Genomic DNA, 20,423 nt, shown 5'->3' on the forward strand with positions numbered 1-20,423 from the left:
TAAGTACTGGTCAGGATGTGGAGAAACTAGAATTCTTGTACTATGTTTGGGGGAATGTAAATTAGTACAGTCATTATGGAAATCAGTATGGGAAGTTTCTTTAAAAATTAAAAATAGATGGGGCTGGGTTTGTGGCTCAAGTGGTAGCGCGCTTGCCTGGCATGCGTGCAGCCCAGGTTCGATCCTCAGCACCACATACAAACAAGGATGTTGTGTCTGCTGAAAACTAAAACAAATAAATAAATATTAAAATTAAAAAAAAAATAGAGGGGCTGGGGATGTGGCTCAAGTGGTAGCGCGCTTGCCTGGCATGCGTGCAGCCCAGGTTCGATCCTCAGCACCACATACAAACAAAGATGTTGTGCCCGCTGAAAACTAAAATAAATAAATAAATATTAAAAAATTCTCTCTCACTCCTTCTCTCTCTCTCTCTCTCTCTCTCTCTCTCTCTCTCTCTCTCTTTAAAAATAAAAATTAAAAATAGAGCTCAGTTGGTACAGTGCTTGCCTTGCATGGACAAGGCCCTGGGTTCAATCCCCAGCACCATAAAAAACAACAACAACAAAAACCTACCGTATGGTCCAGCCAATCTGTGGATGGATGGATACAGAAAATGTGGTTTAGAAATATAAGGGGATACTCTTTAGTCTTTAAAAAAATAAGGATATCCTGTCATTTATGACAAATGAATGAGGCCAAAGGACATTTTATTGAGGGAAATAGCCACGCACAGGGCAACAATCACATGATCTCACCTACATGTGGAATCTATAAAAGTTGAACTCATAGAAACAGAGAGCAGAATGGTGACTGCCAGGGTCCCAGGAGTGGCTGGGCAGGGGATGGGGGAGATGCTGGTCCCAGGAGGCCAAATTACACTTAGATGAGAGGGATGAGTTTAAGGGATCTATTGTGCAATATAATGACTACAGTTAATAACATACAACAGAATGAGTACAGTTGATAATGTTATCTACACTAAAAATGACTCAAAGAGTAGATTTTAAGGGTTCTCACCACAAATAATATGAAGTAATGTATATGTTAAAAAACTTGACTCAGACATTCTTCAATGTATACATGTTTCAAAATATGTTGTATGCCATAAATATGTACAAATTATTATTATTATTTTTATTATCATCATCATCAGGGATTGAACCTAGGATTATTTAACCATTGAGTCACATCCCCAGCTCATTTTGAGAGAGAATTACGTCATAAAGCCCACCATGGAAGTGAGGGAAACTGGGAAGATATTTAGTTGGTAGATTTCTACCTCCTTCCCCAAACTGGAGCTCTGTTACAACAAAAAGGAAGAAGTGGAGCTAGGATGAGCAATGAGCACTGTTGACTCCAATTAGCACTGGGCCTGAAAGGGGAATAACCATCACCAAACTTCTCCCCATGCCATCTTCACGTATTTTATGGCCTCTGTATTAGCCTGCTTTCTGTTGCTCTAACAAAATACCCGAGAACAGATAATTTGTAAGGAGGTAAGGTTTATTTAACTCAGAATCCAAGATTTGGCAGCTCCTGCAAGTGATCTCTGGTGAGGGTGTTCACAACATGGTGAATGGCATCATGGTGGGAGGACATACAAGGAGTACAGAATGCATGGCCAGAAAACAGGGAGGGACCAATCTGGCTCTTTTTATAACAACCCCCTCTCACAGGAGCAAATGGGGGCCCATGAGAAGTCCATTACTCCCTTGAGAGGGCATCTTGCAGAGTGACTGAGTTACCTCCCACTAGGCCCACCTCTTTCAGGTTCTACCACCTCATCACTGAGGACCAACCCTCCAGCCTTTGAACCTTTGGGGACAAACCACATCACATCATCACAAGCTCCAACAAAGCTACCATCATAAGAGCAGGATGTCCCAGTCTACAACATGTGCATATGTGGGGGTGGGGGAAGGTTGATCTCAGAAGTCACTGGAAGCAGCCAGAGCCCCCATTCCAGAACCTCTGTGATGTCACTTCTGTTGTCATGGCAGTCTGGGTGCCAACCCAGAAGAGTTTGTTGGTGGCTTCAGTCTGTGAGACTAGGTGGTCTAGCCATGATCTCTTCACAGAGTATCACTCCCCCAAATGAACCTCCGATCGAATCCTCATGGCTGAAACCAAGCCTGTTTGCAGCTTTTAGTGCAATGTTTCTTATTACAATAAGTGGCATCTTTTTCGGCTTCCCGTGAGTCTCCCATGGAAGGTGTCAGTGTCTTAGACACAGAAGAGAAAATAGACAACGACAGTACAGAGGCAGGGAGGGAAGTGGAGAGAGAGGGTCAGCAGGAGAAGGAGGATATAGAGTTACAGGGAGCCCAATGTGCAAGCACAGAGGTCTGGAGTGCCTGACGCATTTAGGGAACTGTGAGAGACTGGTAATGCTAGTGGCATTTGGTGGAGTCTCCATGGTCTGTCTCTAACCTGGATATTTAGATCTGTCCTTAAGGCGAGTGAGTCCTACCTCAGGTGAACTAGGCCTTGTGGGGAGCTCTGGGTTTCCCCAGACTAGGTCTGAGTCTGGCTCTGGTTTCAGGTGCCGGTGGTTGGCTCAGCATGGGCAGTGGGAATTTGCTGTGGTTTCGGGCCTACTCTTTCTAGTGTCCTTCTGCAGCCTCATTTTCCTCAACGGGTCAGACCCAGGCATTTTACACAGAGGTAAGGCCTCAGACCCCTGGAGAAGGAGGTGCTACCCCAAGGGCTGATGCCTATAGGGGTGATTTCAAAAGTGCTAACCCCCGCTCAACCCCACCCCCGCCCCCGTGGCCTCAGGATCCCTTCCCTCCATGTCATCATTACTTGGGCCCTGGCACTTCATTTCCCAAGCCACTGAAGTGTGAAAAAACAGAATCCTGGAGGTTTTCCAGCTGCTTTAGAAGGGAGGACTGGGCAGGCTGGCAAGAGAGGCCAGCAGGCTCTTCCAAACCACGCAGTTCACTCCTCCTCTTTCCCATTTTACACACCACTTCAAGCACTGATCACTATTCCAAAGGGGGAGCTCCATGTAGAGCTCCTGTGGTTGGACAGCCCTTTCTCTTTGACTGCCCACCCATCTGAGTGGTCAGCTTGCTCAATGGGGACCGGGATTCCCCTGCCCACCTCCTACCCACCTTCTTGATGCCCAGTGATGCTATGGGGCTGCTCCAAGCAGTAGAGTGGTGGAAGGACCTCCTGCCACTGCCCAAATCTCTTCCCCTGCCAGGCTCCTTAGAAGAGGACCCCAACATTCAATACATAGCACGAGTGAACAATATGGACTTCCGCCTGCAGTGGTGCTCCAAGTGTTCTTTCCATCGTCCACCCAGGACCCACCACTGTTCCTTCTGTAATATCTGTGTGGAGGTAAGTACTCCTCCTTCCTGACCACTCACCAACCCATCCCAGGGCACCTGGCCAGGACCAGGAACCTCACATCATATGTGGTCCAGGGGTGGGTATGAGACCATCTTCCCACACTGCTACAAGTGGCTCTCACCCACTCTTGGTCACTTATATATGTTATTGCCTCCAGTTTTGCACCTGTCCTGAAAGGCTCGCCTTGCTTGCACAGGTGCTAACATGCAAAGGGCACCATCTGTGCTAAGCCTGGTGGAGTCAAGGGGAGGAAAGGCAGTGACTGTCCCAACCCCTAGCTTGCTGATACTAGATACCCATAACTTTAGGCCAGCTGCTGCCCCGTTCTGGGTACCTTTGCCTGTCCACCTCTGGGTGTCCAATTGAGGGTTTCCTGGGTTCTGAGTGCTCTTCTCTCATGTGCACATCCTGCACGGGTTTCCAAGTACAGAAGGCTGGCTGGGCAAGGAATTCTTCTCATCCTTACCCAGTATCTGAAAAAATACAGCTTCAGAGTTTTTCTGTATCCTGCTCAAAGTGACACCAGGCAGGACTTGTCTCTAAAGACCTCACTCATGACAAATGACCTGATGAGCCATGGCGTCCTAACTGTGTTCTATCCATGGACGTGCTGGTTTCACCCTGGAGATGGGGGCTCATGTGCATGGCCAAGAGCAGGAGGTCTAGGGGCTGGGTTGCGGGGGGGGCCTCAAGATTTGGGGGTGTTGGGCTAAGCCAAATAGACCCTCAAGGTCTGCCTTCTCTCCCCTAGGACTTTGATCACCACTGCCTGTGGGTAAACAATTGTGTCGGTGAAAGAAATTTCCGCGTATTCGCGCTGCTGGTGGTGTCCCTGTGCCTTTATCTGGTTGTTGTTCTGGCTACCGTTTCACTTTTCCTCATTCGTACAAGACACATGCCCTGGTCGCTGGACTCAGCCATGGCGTATCCACACAGTCCCAAGGGCCCATACTGGGAAGAGAATGGGTTGTGGGGAGGGGCGGACAGCCAAGGGGCAGGACAGCCAAGAGGCGGGGTTAACTGAGGGCAGGGCTGAGGTGTGAGCAGGGCTAAAGGGAGAAGCCACTTGGGAGGACCTGTGAAGGACAGGTTGAAGGCGAGTGGGGTCAGGTAGATGGGCCCGGTAGGATGGATTATGGAGTTAAGAATCTCGGGAGGCCAAGAAGTGGGGTAATGAAGGTTGAAAAGGGACAAGTGGGAGGACAGCATGGTGGGGTGAGGTTTCTCTTGGGTGTGCTGGATTAACCGTCCAGGCCAGGGAGGAACAAGTGGGTGGGCGGGGCAGCCGGGGCGGGGCTACTGAGGGCGTGTCGGTCGATGGGCGGGGCCAGGAGAGAACAGTTTGGCTGTTCTTCTTAGCTTGTGTGCGCACAGCGTCACAGTAGCTGTACCGGTCTTGGTACTCCTGCTGCCTGTCATTCTGCTCCTGGTGGTCCACGCTGTGTTTGTGAGCAAGGTAAGCGAGTACTGCAATACCAGACGGTGCGGAGGCATCTTGCATCTTTGGGCCTCAGGCACTTTCTGCTGATCTTCACTGCCCTTGGTCCTGATGGTGCCTCCTGAGTCCTTCCAGACCCACCCCTTAAGATGCAGCTCAGATCTTTCCTCCCCCTGGAGCTCAGTGGTCATTCTCCCTCCTGGGTGCATTGCATGGAGAGCCTGTTATTTGAGGGATGGGTACATCCTGCGCTTGTGTTCATAAGAACCCTGCGATCAGTATAACACCAGCAGACGCCTAGGAAAACGCTTGAGACGGGGGTCGGTCCTGAGTGGTGTAGCAGCCTGGAAGAAACTGAGTTTGGCGAGGCCAGCCAGCATTGTAGAGGAAGGACGTGCCACTCTTCCTGTCCTAGGTGTGATTTTGCAAAGGTAGAAGACAGGAGGGTGTTGTCTGTGAGAGGCACACCTTTGCAAAAAGGCACAGAAACCTGAAAGTAGGATGTTAAGGAAATGAGGAGGAAACTATTCTAAATCAAACCCAAGGTGGCATGGGCAATGAAGTTGACCCCGTGGGAGTCAAGATTAAAAAGCTCCTAAAAGTGGAGTGTGAAATTTAGTTTTGACAAAGTGGAAACCTGGGAGCCATGGTGGGATTAAAAAAAAAAAACTCATTTATTGAGGAATAAATTAAAACTGCAAAATTCACCCTTTCAGTCTAGGATAAGGGATTTTGACAAATGGATACTGTCCTGCATTCTCCAGCATGACCAAGTTTAGGCAGTTTCTTTACTCCAGAATATCCTTTCATTCACCTGTTGTTGTCAGTCTCTCTCCCTATGTCCTTCTGGTTTTTCTTTTTTTTCCAGGATCACATGTAAATGGAGTCATTGCCTTTTTTCTCTGGCTTTATTTATTTAGCACAATGTATTTGAGATTCATCCATCTTGTCGCTCATATCAGTATTTTATTTATTTTTATTGCTGTGTAGTAGCGTATGGATGCCCTACAGATTGTTTATACATTCACCAAACGAAGGATTTTTTACATTATATCTAGGTTTTGCCAGTATTTTTTTTTTTCATACTAGAAATTGAAGCCGGGGATGTTTAATCTCTGAGCCACATTCCTAGCACCCCTTCCATTATGCTTTAATTTTTTTTTTTAATTTTGAGACAGGGTCTCACTAAGTTGCTTAGTGCATCACTAAGTTGATTAGGCTGACTTTCAACTTGCCATCCTCTTGCTTCAGGCTCCCAAGCCTCTGGGATTACAGGTGTGGGCCACTATGCCCAGTTAGTTTGGGGTAGTTATAAATAAAGCTGCCCCAAACATTGATACACAGGCATGTGAACATAAGTTTTCATTTTTCTTAAATAAATTCTTAGGGGTGGCATTGCTGAGTCATAAGGTAAACACGTGTGGAACTTTGTAGGAAATTGCCAAGTTTGTCTTCCAAAACAACTGTAAGGTTCCTAAATTCTATCAGCAATGTTTGGGAGTTCCAGTTGCTTCACATCCTCACCAACATTTCACACTTTTTTTTTCAAATATCTTTTAGGTATCAGTTGACCTTTTATTTATTTATATGCAGTGCTAAGAATCGAATTCAGTGCCTCACACACACTAGGCAAGCATTCTACCACTGAGCCACAACCCCAGCCCCTCAAACTGTCCTTTGTTATTTTGTTTTGCCTTTTAATCATAACCTGTCTTATTAAATGAGTTGTAGTATTTCATTAAGGTTCCAGGTTGTGTTTTCCTAATGAGTAATGATGTTGAGCCTATTTTCATGTCTGTTTGGCCATCAGTAGGTCTTTGGTAAAGTGTTTACTCCTGGCAGGGCACAGTGGCGCACACCTGTAATCCCAGCAGCTTGGGAGGCTGAGACAGGAGGATTCCGAGTTCAAAGCCAGCCTCAGCAAAGCGAGGCACTAAGCAACTCAGTGAGACCCTGTCTCTAATAAAATACAAAAAAATTGGACTGGGGATGTGGTTCAGTGGTTGAGTGCCCCTATATTCAATCCGTGGTACCCACTCCCCAAAAAGCGTTTACTCCAATCTTTTGCCCATTTGAAAAAACGGGTTGTTTTCTTATTGAGTTTTAAGAGTTTTCTACATGAGATTCAGATCTAGGTTTTGCAAATCTCTTCTTGCAATAGGTGACTTGTCATTCCATTTTCTTCATAGCATCTTCCCAAGAGCAGGAGTCCTTAGTGTTGTTTTTCTAGGACTAGGGGTTGAATCAGAGGTGCTCAACCACTGAGTTCTCCCCCAGCATTTTGTGGCTTTTGTACATTCTACATAGAAAATTGTCATCTGTGAAGAACAGTTTCATTACCTTCTTTCCAATCTGTGTATCTTTATTGCTTTTTCTTTTTAGTGTTGAATAGGAATGATAGGGGTGGGCATTTCTGCCATGGGATTCCTTTAGTATGGCAATCACTTGACTAATGGCTCTTTCAGGAAGACTGGTGGGCAGCATCAGTGGGGGAGGGGACGCTGCAGACCCCAAGACAGTGAACAGACAAAGGAGCCTCTCTGCTCATCACCTCCCATCCTTTTAGTCACCAGCCCACCACTGCCATATCTGGTCCCCCTCCCACCTGAGACTCTGTGCTTGGCCCTTATTCATCAGCCCTGTGGTCTGCCTTTACTTTGAGCTTGACCTTTACTGCTTTGTGTACTGAAGGCCTTCAGCCCAGATTTTCCTGGACCATGTGATTTTTGACTAGGAAACTATGATTGGGCCTCCCCACTGCCCCTGTCCTACCAGATAGTGAAATTCAATTAAGGCATAATTTTAGAAATAAATGAGAGGTGGGGAAATGAAGTGGGAGTGGGGTGGTGACATTGTCTTTGGAGCAATTGAGCAGCACAAGGAAGAGTTTAAAAGGTATCTGAAAGGGGCTGGGGTTGTAGCTCAGTGGCAAAGAACTTGCCTAGCATGTGTGAGGCACTGAGTTCGATCCTCAGTACCCCATACAAATTAAAAAAAATAATAAGGTCTATCAACAACTAAAAAATATTTTTTAAAAAAGGGGGGTATATGGAAGGATGAGGTAAGAGGAGAGGTGTAGCCAATGGAGACAGAACAAGGATCTTGCACAGGGAGGCACAAGATGATGAGGAGCCCTGAGAAGGCAGGAGAAGGGGGTGCAGTGTCAGCACTGTCTGGGGAGAGCTGCTCACAAGTGGGTCGAGGGAGGTCACTCTTCCTAGGAGCCTAGGAAGGCAGGAGGCCCTGGGTCATTCTTGGGCTCCCCTGCCCTTAGAATCTTGCTCCAGGCCTGGGTTGAGCCCTGGCTTAGTTGACTAACTTAGGAAGGATCACTGGGAGATGGCCTTGCCCAGTCCTGCTGGTTCTGAGCTCCTCTTCCCATCCCCATCTCCCTCCAGGGCAAATCATTCCAGAACAACAACCCCTTCGACCAGGGCTGTGCCAACAACTGGTATTTGACCATTTGTATGCCACTGGGACCCAAGTGAGTTGGTAAACTGGAGGCTCAAGTGGTGGACCTGGGGCTGGTGGGAGTGGGGTGGGATAAAGCTGGGTCTTCTTCTCTGGTCCCTGACCCCAGCTCCGAGGCCCTGTCACCCATTGTCCTTTCCTTTGGGTTTTTCTCCAGGGTACTTTGGGAGCCACTGGGAACGTCCCTATTCATTGCCCTTCTAGGTTCTTGCCCTAAGAAATGGGGTAGAGGGGAACTGCAGCCGGGATGAGACTCCTGGCTGGGAATCCTGGGCTCTGTGCTTTCCAAGCTGAGGGTGAGGGTGGTCAGGGGCACCAGGCCAAGGTGGGTAGTGACTCCCTGCATTTGGTCTGTCGCACCCCAGGTACATGTCTGCAGCTATTTGGATGCAGCAGGAGGAAAGCACGGAGTGGGACCCTGAGCAAGGGAACCCAGTGCACACACAGTTCTCGCCACAACATTCCCGTCAACACCGTCCCACAGAGCTCCCTGGGCCCACATCTCCAACACATAGGCAGGGCCCCCCAGGGAGTGGCGAGGCTGCAGCTTTACAGGAGGTGAGGAATAGTGGGTATGCATTGAGAGAGGGATGTCTGTGGGTCGCACATGTGTTGGGGGAGGCCCCTGAGGTCAGGCTGGCCCTGAAGCTGAAGCACATGGAGCTTAAGGAATGGAATTATGGACCTGAGTGTGCGGGGTCCAGGTTTCAGAGCACTCCCAGGTGTTGCTGAATAGACAAAGAGAAAAGACTGCACCACTAATTTGCTAGTTGGCCTTGGCCAGTCCCTTACCTTTCTAGGCCTCAGTTTCCTCAGTTATTAATGAGGACTGAGACTAGTAATCTATGTTTTAAAGGAGATTCTTTTTTGGGGGGGAGGGGGACAGGGAATTGAACTCAGGGCACTCGACCCCTGAGCCACATCCCCAGCCCTATTTTGTATTTTATTTAGAGACAGGTTCTCACTAAGTTGCTTAGTGCCTCAATTTGCTGAGGCTGGCTTTGAACTTGTGATCCTCCTGCCTCAGCCTCCCAGGCACTAAAATTATAGTCATGTGCCACTGCCTGGCTCTTTTTTTTTTTTTTTAAATGGAAATTTGTACTTGAAATCCCATGTGAAACATATGAAGTGGAGCATTAGGAGTTCAGTAGGGTAGATAACCCATGGTGCCCCCCACGGGCCCTTGCAGTACTTGAGGTACCAGCCCTCTCCTTTGTCCTGCCTCCCGGGGCCCAGGGCCATGACTGTGAACTGCAGGGTAGAGGCTAGAAAGAACCCCCATGTATTGACTTATGTGTTTAGATTTCCATCAGCCCGATGCCGCAGCAAAAAACCCACAGAGAAGGCTTGGCCTCCCATCCACGAGCCTCTCACTCACCTATTCACACTGCTGGATACCAGGACATCTGAATTTCACCTTCTGAGCCTCCATGTGGAGGCCTCTCGTAGCTGAGCCCTCAATCACTCCCCTATTGGGAGTGCTAAGACTTCCATTCCTGTTGTACATTTGTAAATAGTTTTTACTTCTTCCTATGGCTGCTCTGTCTGTTTGTTCTAGGTTTAGAGAAGCAGTGTTTCCTGGGGGTGTAGGGAGGCTCTGAGGGGCTGGAACAAAGCCCTCTTGGAAGGGAAGATCCTTGCTCTCTGGAGACCCAAGCTTGGGAACCAACATTGTCTAGCTCGTTGACCTTGAGCAAGACACTTAGCATTTCTCTCATCCTTAAAATGTGGCAACAGTAATAATCACAGTGACTGACCTGGCTGGCTTCCTGGCAAGGGCTGAAGATGAGAGGAGAGAAAACCCCCAGCTAGCACTGGGGATGGAACAAGCCCTGCCCTGCAGCATCCCTGTCTGACTGCAGGGGGTGCCCGCTGCCCAGCCCTCTTGTGGGAGGTGAGCCAGCCTGAGGCAGTCTGGAGCCCCCTCCTGGCTGCCTCCTCCCCAGATGTGGAGGGTGGGGGCATTCATCCTGCATCTCTCCTGCAACTGTGTCCCACCCTGGTCCCTTCCTCCTGGGGTGCATCAGGTGCTGGTTCTGGTCCTGCCCCTGGGGTAGACTCAGGTCTTTTGAGTCTGCAGGCCCCAGAGTGTGGGGCAGGGGGCACATCAAACGGTGGGTATGTTAGTCTCCAGAGTGTGACCTTGGGACTGGGAATAATATCACCTTCATAGTAGGTTGTTGGAGGAGGAGGTGAGGTGTTTCATCTGGTGCACAGCAGGCAAGCAATGTATGCAGCTGGAATGATTTATGGTTATTTTCTCCACTAGTTGGGCGACCTGACCATGTCAGAATTTCCAGAGTACTATTAGTGGTTGTGGGGCACTCTGAATTTGTATCAAGGACCCCATATCATCTTGCCACATGAAGCATCAGGACAGCCACAAACCATACTGCTTCTTTCCATACTTGTATCTGGGTGAAACCATCTTGTGTGATAAAGGTGGAGGCAAAAGGATGTCACCCAAGGGATCAGATACATGTCCCCTAGGGTGTGTGTGTGTGTGAGAGAGAGAGAGTATGCACATGTGTTGGTATGAGCTCATCCTCGGGGGTTTGTTCACCCAGCCCCTTATCCTTTCTGACCAACTTTAGGAGGTGGGTGACCTACGATGCAGGATGTGTCTCCAACTCTCCAGACTACAAAGTCCCACCACAAGACTGCTCTTCCCTCTTCCTTTCCTCCCCAACCTGTCCTGGGAAGCCCAGGCCCAGCCCCACCCGCCTGCCCTGGCTGGAACTCCAACTCTTCTCATCCCCTTTCCTTGTCCCAGTATCTATCCCCCTGGGCTCAAGTCCCTTTGGGGCTTAAGGCTTTTCTCAAATCTTATTCTTGCTCACTTCCTCTGTCTGGGAAGCCCAAGTTCATGGGCACATGGCAGAGAAGGAGGGGGAAGTCTTTTTGAGTCCCTGTGCCCAGGTTTTAGTGCCTGTGAACCTGTGTGTGCAGAAGGGATGGCTCAACCCTGCTGACCAACAGGGGAAAGGCCGAGTGGGGAAGCCAGAGGCTCCCAAGCTCATTCCCAAAGGAGAGCCCTCCCGATAAACTGGATCTGGGTGAGGGAGGAGAGAGGTGGTCCAGGAGCCTGGGCCAAGGCCTGGATGTGCATCATGGAACTGCCTGGGTGGGGAAGTGCTGGAGGGAGTCCAGCTCCACGGGGGGCTGAGAAGGCCAGGCCCCAATCTCTGGGGAGTTCATGTTGCCTCCTCCAGCCCCGCTGGCTGTCCCCCTGCCATCCTTCCTGGTTCAGGTCTGCACTCATTGGCTCCCTGCCTTCAGGTACACAGGGCCTCACTCAGTCTCAGGCAAGGGCCTTCCAAGTCCTAAGCTAGATGTGAGACATCTCCTTGACAATCTGGTCCTCAGTTTCCCCACTAGGGAAGGATGTAATTTCCCTCAGATTCTCAAAAGAGGACGTGGCCTTTCCAAAGGCAAAGACTTCCTGCTCTGGGATGAAGATTTTGTGTGTGTCCGCCCCCTGCCCCCAGCCTAGGATTCCTAGGATTTCCTTAAGAAAGACCCTTGGATCAGGCTCACTGCTTCTTGAGCGTTAAGTGGGACATAGAACATTCCTTCCTTTGATGTCCTCTACCATACCCTCTACCCTAAGCCTTGGGCCAGTCTTGTGACTCCTTGCCAAGTTGAGAGGCCCTAACTGGGCTGCACCCCCTTCCATTTTTGCCCCCTTCTTATTTGTGCTGAATGTGCCCTTGATTCTCAGATATTCCCCACCTAATCCTTGGCCTATACATAAGGAAAGGGGTGTTATAGGGGGCCCAGTTATGGGGCCCACTGTCCACATACCCAGGGCCAAGAGCCAAGAAATGGCCCCCACACCTGCAGGGCTACCAGGTGCCCACAAGCTCCTAGAACTGTAATGCCAGATTCGTGGGACCCCAATAGACCTCCAGGAGCCGAATCCGGTGCAATTACACAAGAGTCTTTATTGTAGGCTTGAGCCTGGACTCTCAACCGTTTCCAAAGCAGCGGTCCTGAGTAGTGAGTCCCAACCCTTAGTTCAGTGAGGACTTATAGGTTTTGGGGGGATACTCTATGCATCACAACATCCCACAGCAAATCATTTTATATCGCGGGAAAATCAAACAATTCTTAACATTGATTAATACATTCACTGGCGGCAACAAGTTGGGTAAGGGTAGTTGGTGAGTTCAAATGGTGGATACATTTGAACTGATTGGTTTAGGCCGGGAGGGGTTGCAAGAGTGTACATGCCAAACTGCAGGGTGGCCTAATCATGTTATCAATCACCAAAACTACTGGGGGGTCACCTGTCATTTCAGATATCATTCCTGTCTCATGCTGATTGGTGGTTGCTAGGGGGTTCCTATGGGTCCTCACCTAGCATAACTGAGTCAGGGGCACCTAGTGCCGCAGATCCCTTCTGTTAAACAACTCAGCAGGGTGGATATGTGCCTAAGAGCCTTCTGTGGGTGTTTCCAAGGACAAGAGTCATGCCCCCTCCCTCTGGACAGGCCTTGAGGTAGAAGCTGGTTTCTCAAAAATGGAGTCACATTAGTTTCTCAGAACCTGGGATGGAGAGCCTAGCATCTCCAGACCTTTCCTCTTGGGCCTCTTGGGAAGTCAGGGCATATAGGATGAGACTCAACCTAGTCACCCACCAGCCTGGAAAATACCAAGTTCGCCTGAAACAATTCCATAAAATAGGAAGGGAACTTGTTTATTGTTAGTCCTAATAGGGTAGTAGATTACTCAGAAATTACAAAGTTTCAGTTAAACATGAGTAAGTATCGGAGATATAATGGTCAATATGGTTGTTGCAGTTAATTTACTGCATACTTGAAAACTGATAATAGAGTTGGGTACAGGGGTGCCCATCTATAAGCCCAGCTACTGAAGAGACTGAGGCAGGAGGATCACAAGTCAAGGATCAGTAACTTAAAAAGAATTGTTTTAAGTATATATAAATAAATAAATAAAAAGAGTCCTGGGGATGTAGGTCAATGGTAACACACCCCTGGATTTAATCCTCAGACGTGGAAAAGGAAAGAAAAATTGACCATCAGTTTTGTGGGTTTTCTGTCTGTTTGAGGTGGAGTTCCCAGTATGTTGGCCAGGCCAGTCTTGAACTTCTGAGGTCAAGCAAACCTCCTATGTCAGTGTGCTGAGTGCTGGAAGGCAGGTGTGCACCACTGGACTGGCTAGAAAAGGGATTGTAAACTGGGTTTGGTGACACATGACTAATTCCAGCAACTCAGGAACTGAGGCAGCTTTAGGCTAGCCTCTGCAATTTAGCAAGACTGTATCTCAAAATAAGAAGGGCTAGGGATAAAGCCAAGTGGTAGGATGTCCTTGGGCTCAACCCCCCAGTGCTGGGGGAAAATGTGTGTATACACACACACACACACACACACACACACACACACATTATATATATTTCATTATATAGAAGGATTTGGAGAGTTTAGATTTCTGCTTTGGGGTAATATGAATAAGCATGAAAACTACTGACCTTGAGTGAGCTAGGCAAGAGCTCTACACTGAGCCACACCAGAGACCTTACATTTAAATTTGGGTTATTTTCTCACTGTTAGTTATTGGAGCACCCCACTTTTATCTTTTTTTTTCCATTTTCTTTTTTTTTAAATTTTTTATTGTTGGTTGTTCAAAACATTACATAGTTCTTGATATATCATATTTCACACTTTGATTCAAGTGGGTTATGAACTCCCATTTTTACCGCATATACAGATTGTAGAATCACATCAGTTACACATCCATTGATTTACATATTGCCATACTAGTGTCTGTTGTGTTCTGCTGCCTTTCCTATCCTCTACTATCCCCCCTCCCCTCCCCTCCCCTCCCGTCTTCTCTCTCTACCCCCTCTACTGTCATTCATTTCTCCCCCTTGTATTATTTTTCCCTTTCCCCTCACATCCTCTTGTATGTAATTTTGTATAACCCTGAGGGTCTCCATTTCCATGCAATTTCCCTTCTCTCTCCCTTTCCCTCCCACTTCTCATCCCTGTTTTATGTTAATCTTCTTCTCATGATCTTCGTCCCTACTCTGTTCTTAGTTACTCTCCTTATATCAAAGAAGACATTTGGCATTTGTTTTTTAGGGATTGGCTAGCTTCACTTAGCATAATCTGCTCTAATGCCATCCATTTCCCTGCAAATTCTATGATTTTGTCATTTTTTAATGCAGAGTAATACTCCATTGTGTATAAATGCCACATTTTTTTTTTATCCATTCGTCTATTGAAGGGCATCTAGGTTGGTTCCAAAGTCTTGCTATTGTGAATTGTGCTGCTATGAACATTGATGTAGCAGTGTCCCTGTAGCATGCTCTTTTTAGGTCTTTAGGGAATAGACTGAGAAGGGGAATAGCTGGGTCAAATGGTGGCTCCATTCCCAGCTTTCCAAGAAATCTCCATACTGCTTTCCAAATTGGCTGCACCAATTTGCAGTCCCACCAGCAATGTACAAGTGTACCCTTTTCCCCACATCCTCGCCAGCACTTGTTGTTGTTTGACTTCATAATGGCTGCCAATCTTACTGGAGTGAGATGGTATCTTAGGGTGGTTTTGATTTGCATTTCTCTGACTGCTAGACATGGTGAGCATTTTTTCATGTACTTGTTGATTGATTGTATGTCCTCCTCTGAGAAGTGTCTGTTCAGGTCCTTGGCCCATTTGTTGATTGGGTTGTTTGTTATCTTATTGTCTAATTTTTTTGAGTTCTTTGTATACTCTGGATATTAGGGTTCTATCTGAAGTGTGAGGAATAAAGATTTGTTCCCAGGATGTAGGCTCCCTATTTACCTCTCTTATTGTTTCTTTTGCTGAGAAAAAACTTTTTAGTTTGAGTAAGTCCCATTTGTTGATTCTAGTTATTAACTTTTGTGCTATGGGTGTCCTATTGAGGAATTTGGAGCCCGACCCCACAGTATGTAGATCGTAGCCAACTTTTTCTTGTATCAGACGGCGTGTCTCTGATTTGATATCAAGCTCCTTGATCCATTTTGAATTCACTTTTGTGCATGGCGAGAGAAAGGGATTCAGTTTCATTTTGTTGCATATGGATTTCCAGTTTTCCCAGCACCATTTGTTGAAGATGCTATCCTTCCTCCATTGAATGCTTTTAGCCCCTTTATCAAATATAAGATAGTTGTAGTTTTGTGGGTTGGTTTCTGTGTCCTCTATTCTGTACCATTGGTCCACCCGCCTGTTTTGGTACCAGTACCATGCTGTTTTTGTTACTATTGCTCTGTAGTATAGTTTGAAGTCTGGTATCGCTATACCGCCTGATTCACACTTCCTGCTTAGAGTTGTTTTTGCTATTCTGGGTCTTTTATTTTTCCATATGAATTTCATGATTGCTTTCTCTATTTCTACAAGAAATGCCGTTGGGATTTTGATTGGCATTGCATTAAACCTATAGAGAACTTTTGGTAATATTGCCATTTTGATGATGTTAGTTCTGCCTATCCATGAACAGGGTATATTTTTCCATCTTCTAAGATCTTCTTCTATTTCTCTCTTTAGGGTTCTGTAGTTTTCATTGTATAAGTGTTTCACCTCTTTTGTTAGGTTGATTCCCAAGTATTTTATTTTTTTTGAGGATATTGTGAATGGAGTGGTTGTCCTCATTTCCATTTCAGAGGATTTGTCGCTGATATACAGGAATGCCTTTGATTTATGCGTGTTGATTTTATATCCTGCCACTTTGATGAATTCATTTATTAGCTCTAATAGTTTCTTTGTAGACCCTTTTGGGTCTGCTAGGTATAGAATCATGTCCCTGCAAATAGTGATAATTTAAGTTCTTCTTTTCCTATTTTTATGCCTTTAATTTCTTTCGTCTGTCTAATTGCTCTGGCCAGTGTTTCGAGAACTATGTTGAACAGAAGTGGAGAGAGATGGCGTCCCTGTCTTGTTCCAGATTTTAGAGGGAATGCCTTCAATTTTTCTCCATTCAGAATGATGCTAGCCTGAGGCTTAGCATAGATTGCTTTTACAATATTGAGGTATGTTTCTGTTATCCCTAGTTTTTCTAGAGTTTTGAACATAAAGGGATGCTGTACTTTGTCGAATGCTTTTTCTGCATCTATCGAGATGATCATATGGTTCTTATCTTTAAGTCTATTGATGTGGTGAATAACATTTATTGATTTCCGTATATTGAACCAGCCTTGCATCCCAGGGATGAATCCTACTTGATCATGGTGCACAATTTTTTTGATATGTTTTTGTATCCGATTCGCCAGAATTTTATTGAGGATTTTTGCATCTAGGTTCATTAGAGATATTGGTCTGTAGTTTTCTTTCTTTGAAGTGTCTTTGTCTGGTTTAGGTATCAGGGTGATGTTGGCCTCGTAGAATGAATTTGGAAGTTCTCCCTCTTTTTATATTTCCTGAAGTAGCTTGAAAAATATTGGTATTAGTTCCTCTTTAAAGGTTTTGTAAAACTCTGCTGTATACCCATCCGGTCCTGGGCTGTTCTTAGTTGGTAGTCTTTTGATGGTTTCTTCTATTTCCTCAATTGATATTGGTCTGTTTAGGTTGTCTATATCCTCCTGACTCAATCTGGGCAGATCATATGACTTAAGAAATTTATCGATGCCTTCACTATCTTCTAATTTATTGGAGTATAAGGATTCAAAATAATTTTTGATTATCTTCTGTATTTCTGAAGTGTCTGTTGTGATATTGCCTTTTTCATCCCGTATGCTAGTAATTTGAGTTCTCTCTCTTCTTCTCTTCGCTAGCATGGCTAAGGGTCTGTCGATTTTGTTTATTTTTTCAAAGAACCAACGTTTAGTTTTGTCAATTTTTTCAGTTGTTTCTTTTGTTTCGATTTCATTAATTTCAGCTCTGATTTTAATTATTTCTTGCCTTCTACTTCTTTTGCTGTTGTTTTGCTCTTCTTTTTCAAGGATTTTGAGATGAAGTGTGAGATCATTTATTTGTTGTTTTTTTCTTTTTTTAAGGAATGAACTCCAAGCAATGAATTTTCCTCTTAGAACTGCTTTCAATGTGTCCCATAGATTCCAATATGTTGTGTCTGTGTTTTCTTTTATCTCTAAGAATTTTTTAGTTTCCTCCTTGATGTCTTCTATAACCCATTGATCATTCAGTAACCTATTGTTCATTCTCCAAGTGATGCATGCTTTTTCCTTCCTTCTTTTATCATTGATTTTCAGTTTCATTCCATTATGATCAGATAAGATGCATGGTATTATCTCTACTCCTTTATATTGTCTAAGAGTTGCCCTGTGACATAATATATGATCTATTTTTGAGAAGGATCCATGTGCTGCTGAGAAAAAAGTGTAACTGCTTGATGTTGGGTGGTATATTCTATATATGTCAATTAAGTCTAGGTTATTAATTGTGTTATTGAGTTCTATAGTTTCCTTATTCAACTTTTGTTTGGAAGATCTGTCCAGTGGCGAGAGAGGTGTGTTGAAGTCTCCCATGATTATTGTATGGTGGTCTATTAGACTCTTGAACTTGAGAAGAGTTTGTTTGATGAACATAGCTGCACCATTGTTTGGGGCATATATATTTATGATTGTTGTGTCTTGTTGGTGTATGGTTCCCTTAAGCAGTATGTAGTGTCCGTCTTTATCCCTTTTGATTAACTTTGGCTTGAAATCTATTTTATTTGATATGAGTATGGACACTCCTGCTTGTTTCCGAAGTCCATATGAGTGATATGATTTTTCCCAACCTTTCACCTTCAGCCTATGTATGTCTTTTCCTATCAAATGCGTCTCCTGTAGGCAGCATATTGTTGGGTCTTGTTTTGTGATCCATTCTACTAGCCTGTGTCTCTTAATTGGTGAGTTTAAGCCATTAACATTTAGGGTTATTATTGAGATATGGGTTGTTCTTCCAGCCATATTTATTTATTTATGTTACTAAACATGGTTTGTTTTCCTCTTTGATTATTTTCCCCCCCCTTTACTGTCCTGTCTCCCACTGTTGGTTTTCATTGTTATTTTCCATTTCCTCTTCCTGTAATGTTTTGCCAAGGATGTTTTGAAGAGATGGTTTTCTAGCTGCAAATTCTTTTAACTTTTGTTTATCGTGGAAGGTTTTAATTTCATCTTCCATCCTGAAGCTTAATTTCACTGGATACACAATTCTTGGTTGGAACCCATTTTCTTTCAGTGTTTGAAATATGTTATTCCAGGATCTTCTAGCTTTCAGAGTCTGTGTTGAAAGATCAGCTGTTATCCTGATTGGCTTACCCCTAAATGTAATCTGCTTCCTTTCTCTTGAAGCTTTTAAAATTCTCTCCTTATTCTGTATGTTGGGCATCTTCATTATAATGTGTCTAGGTGTGGATCTCTTATGATTTTGCACATTTGGCGTCCTGTAGGCTTCTAGGATTTGGGATTCTGTCTCATTCTTCAAGTCTGGGAAGTTTTCTTGTATTATTTCATTGAATAGATTGTTCATTCCTTTGGTTTGGACCTCTATACCTTCCTGTATCCCAATGACTCTTAAGTTTGGTCTCTTTATATTATCCCATATTTCTTGGATGTTCTGCTCATGGTTTCTTAACAGTCTTGCTGAGCTGTCTATGTTCTTTTCAAGTTGAAATACTTTGTCTTCATTGTCTGATGTTCTATCTTCTAAGTGTTCTACTCTGCTGGTAGTATTCTCAATTGAGTTTTTAAGTTGGTTTATTGCTTCCTGCATTTCTAGGATTTCTGTTTGTTTGTTTTTTATAACCTCTATCTCCCTGTATAGTTGATCTTTTGCTTCCTGGATTTGTTTGTGTAATTCATTGTCGAAGTGATCTTTCATTGTCTGATTTTGCTGTCTAATGTCTTCCTTGATACTCCAGATCATCTGAAGCATGTATATCCTGAATTCTTTATCTGACATTCCATCTGCTGCAGCTGTTACCTCTTCTAAAGTTGAGTTGAACTGCATTGCTTGTGGTCCTTTCTTTCCTTGTCTTTTCATACTGCTTGTGTTTCTTTCTGCTTGGTGAAACTGTTGTGTTTTTGAAAATTTTTTCCCCATATATATTTATATTGCTCTTGTATAGTTGAAAAGTCTCCCTTGCAGGGTCGGGCGGCGGTCTGCCTACCTTGCAGGCACGGGCGGTGGCTCTGCTCTGCCCCTCCTCCAATTGGTGTGAGGTGTCTACCACGCCCGCCGACCCCTGGGCCTGTTCTGCCGGTTGGTCGCAGGTCTGAAAATCAATAAGGATATAGTTGACCAGAATGCCGCTGTCAATCAACCTGATCTTATTGGAATTCTAAAATACTCTATCCCAAAAGAATAGAGTACACATTCTATTCAGGTTTACATAAAATTCAGAAAGGCACACCATGTCCTCTGTGTCATAAAATAGTCATCAATAAATTTAAGGGATTAGAAATCAAATAAAATATATTCTTATATCACAATGAAATTAATCTGAAAATCTCCAATAGAAAGAGAACTGAAAAATCCCCAAATATTTGGGAATTCAATAATACATTTGTAAATAACATATGAATAAAAATAGTCTCAAGGGTAATTTTTGAATGTTTTGAATTGAACAAAGGAATTACAATTTATCAAAATTACACAATTTATCAATGCAATGTGTAACCATTTAGTGGATTTAGGGGAATTTATAGCACTGAAGACACAGACGAGAGAAGAGGGAGCTAAACAGTAATCTAGCTTTTAGAAACCAAAGCAAAAAAGCAATTTAAGCCTAAAGCAAGCAAAAAGAAAAAAAAAAAGAAAAATCAATAAAATTAAAAACAATAGAAAATTTACTACAAACCACTCTATGCCCACAAATTTGATAATTCAGCTAAAATGATGGGTTCCTTGACAAACTAAACTACTCAAACTTACACAGGGAAAAATAGACAATGTGCATAGGTTTGTTTCTATTAAGGAAAATAAATTAAAAGCTAATAACCTTCTAAAAGAGAAAACATGGGGTTTCGTTGGCTTTGCTGGTGAATTCTTTGAAAAAAAAAAAGTGACCTCAATGGTGTACTATTTCTCCATCATCTCTTCCAGAATATACTGGTTCATCAATTTGAATAAGTGTGCCATACTAACAAAAGGTGTAATAATAAGGCCATCTGGGTGTAGAGCATAGGAGAACTATGTCTTTATATCTATGCAATTTTTCTTTAAATAAAAAA

At 44.6% G+C, this 20,423-nt stretch overlaps 1 protein-coding gene across 1 annotated transcript; it reads left to right on the top strand.

Annotated features, from left to right (window-relative positions):
* Nucleotides 1-2,063: 2,063 nt before the first annotated feature.
* Nucleotides 2,064-10,580, top strand: LOC139706654 (palmitoyltransferase ZDHHC19-like). Its single transcript, XM_071614889.1, has 8 exons — nt 2,064-2,194; nt 2,543-2,664; nt 3,209-3,348; nt 4,112-4,284; nt 4,735-4,816; nt 8,197-8,282; nt 8,635-8,827; nt 10,539-10,580. Exons 1-8 carry the CDS (start codon nt 2,064-2,066, stop codon nt 10,578-10,580), a joined length of 969 nt encoding a protein of 322 aa, XP_071470990.1.
* The last annotated feature ends 9,843 nt before the right edge of the window (nt 10,581-20,423 follow it).

Source organism: Marmota flaviventris, chromosome 8 (genome assembly GCF_047511675.1).
Source record: "Marmota flaviventris isolate mMarFla1 chromosome 8, mMarFla1.hap1, whole genome shotgun sequence".
NCBI lineage: Eukaryota > Metazoa > Chordata > Mammalia > Rodentia > Sciuridae > Marmota > Marmota flaviventris.

Excerpts from the sequence above, each read along its gene's own strand:
- LOC139706654 (XM_071614889.1), top strand. The coding sequence starts at position 2,064 with ATGATCTCTTCACAGAGTATCACTCCCCCAAATGAACCTCCGATCGAA. Across the intron at positions 3,349-4,111 it reads TCTGTAATATCTGTGTGGAG|GACTTTGATCACCACTGCCT; the intron begins GTAAGTACTCCT and ends TCTCTCCCCTAG. Across the intron at positions 8,283-8,634 it reads TGTATGCCACTGGGACCCAA|GTACATGTCTGCAGCTATTT; the intron begins GTGAGTTGGTAA and ends GTCGCACCCCAG.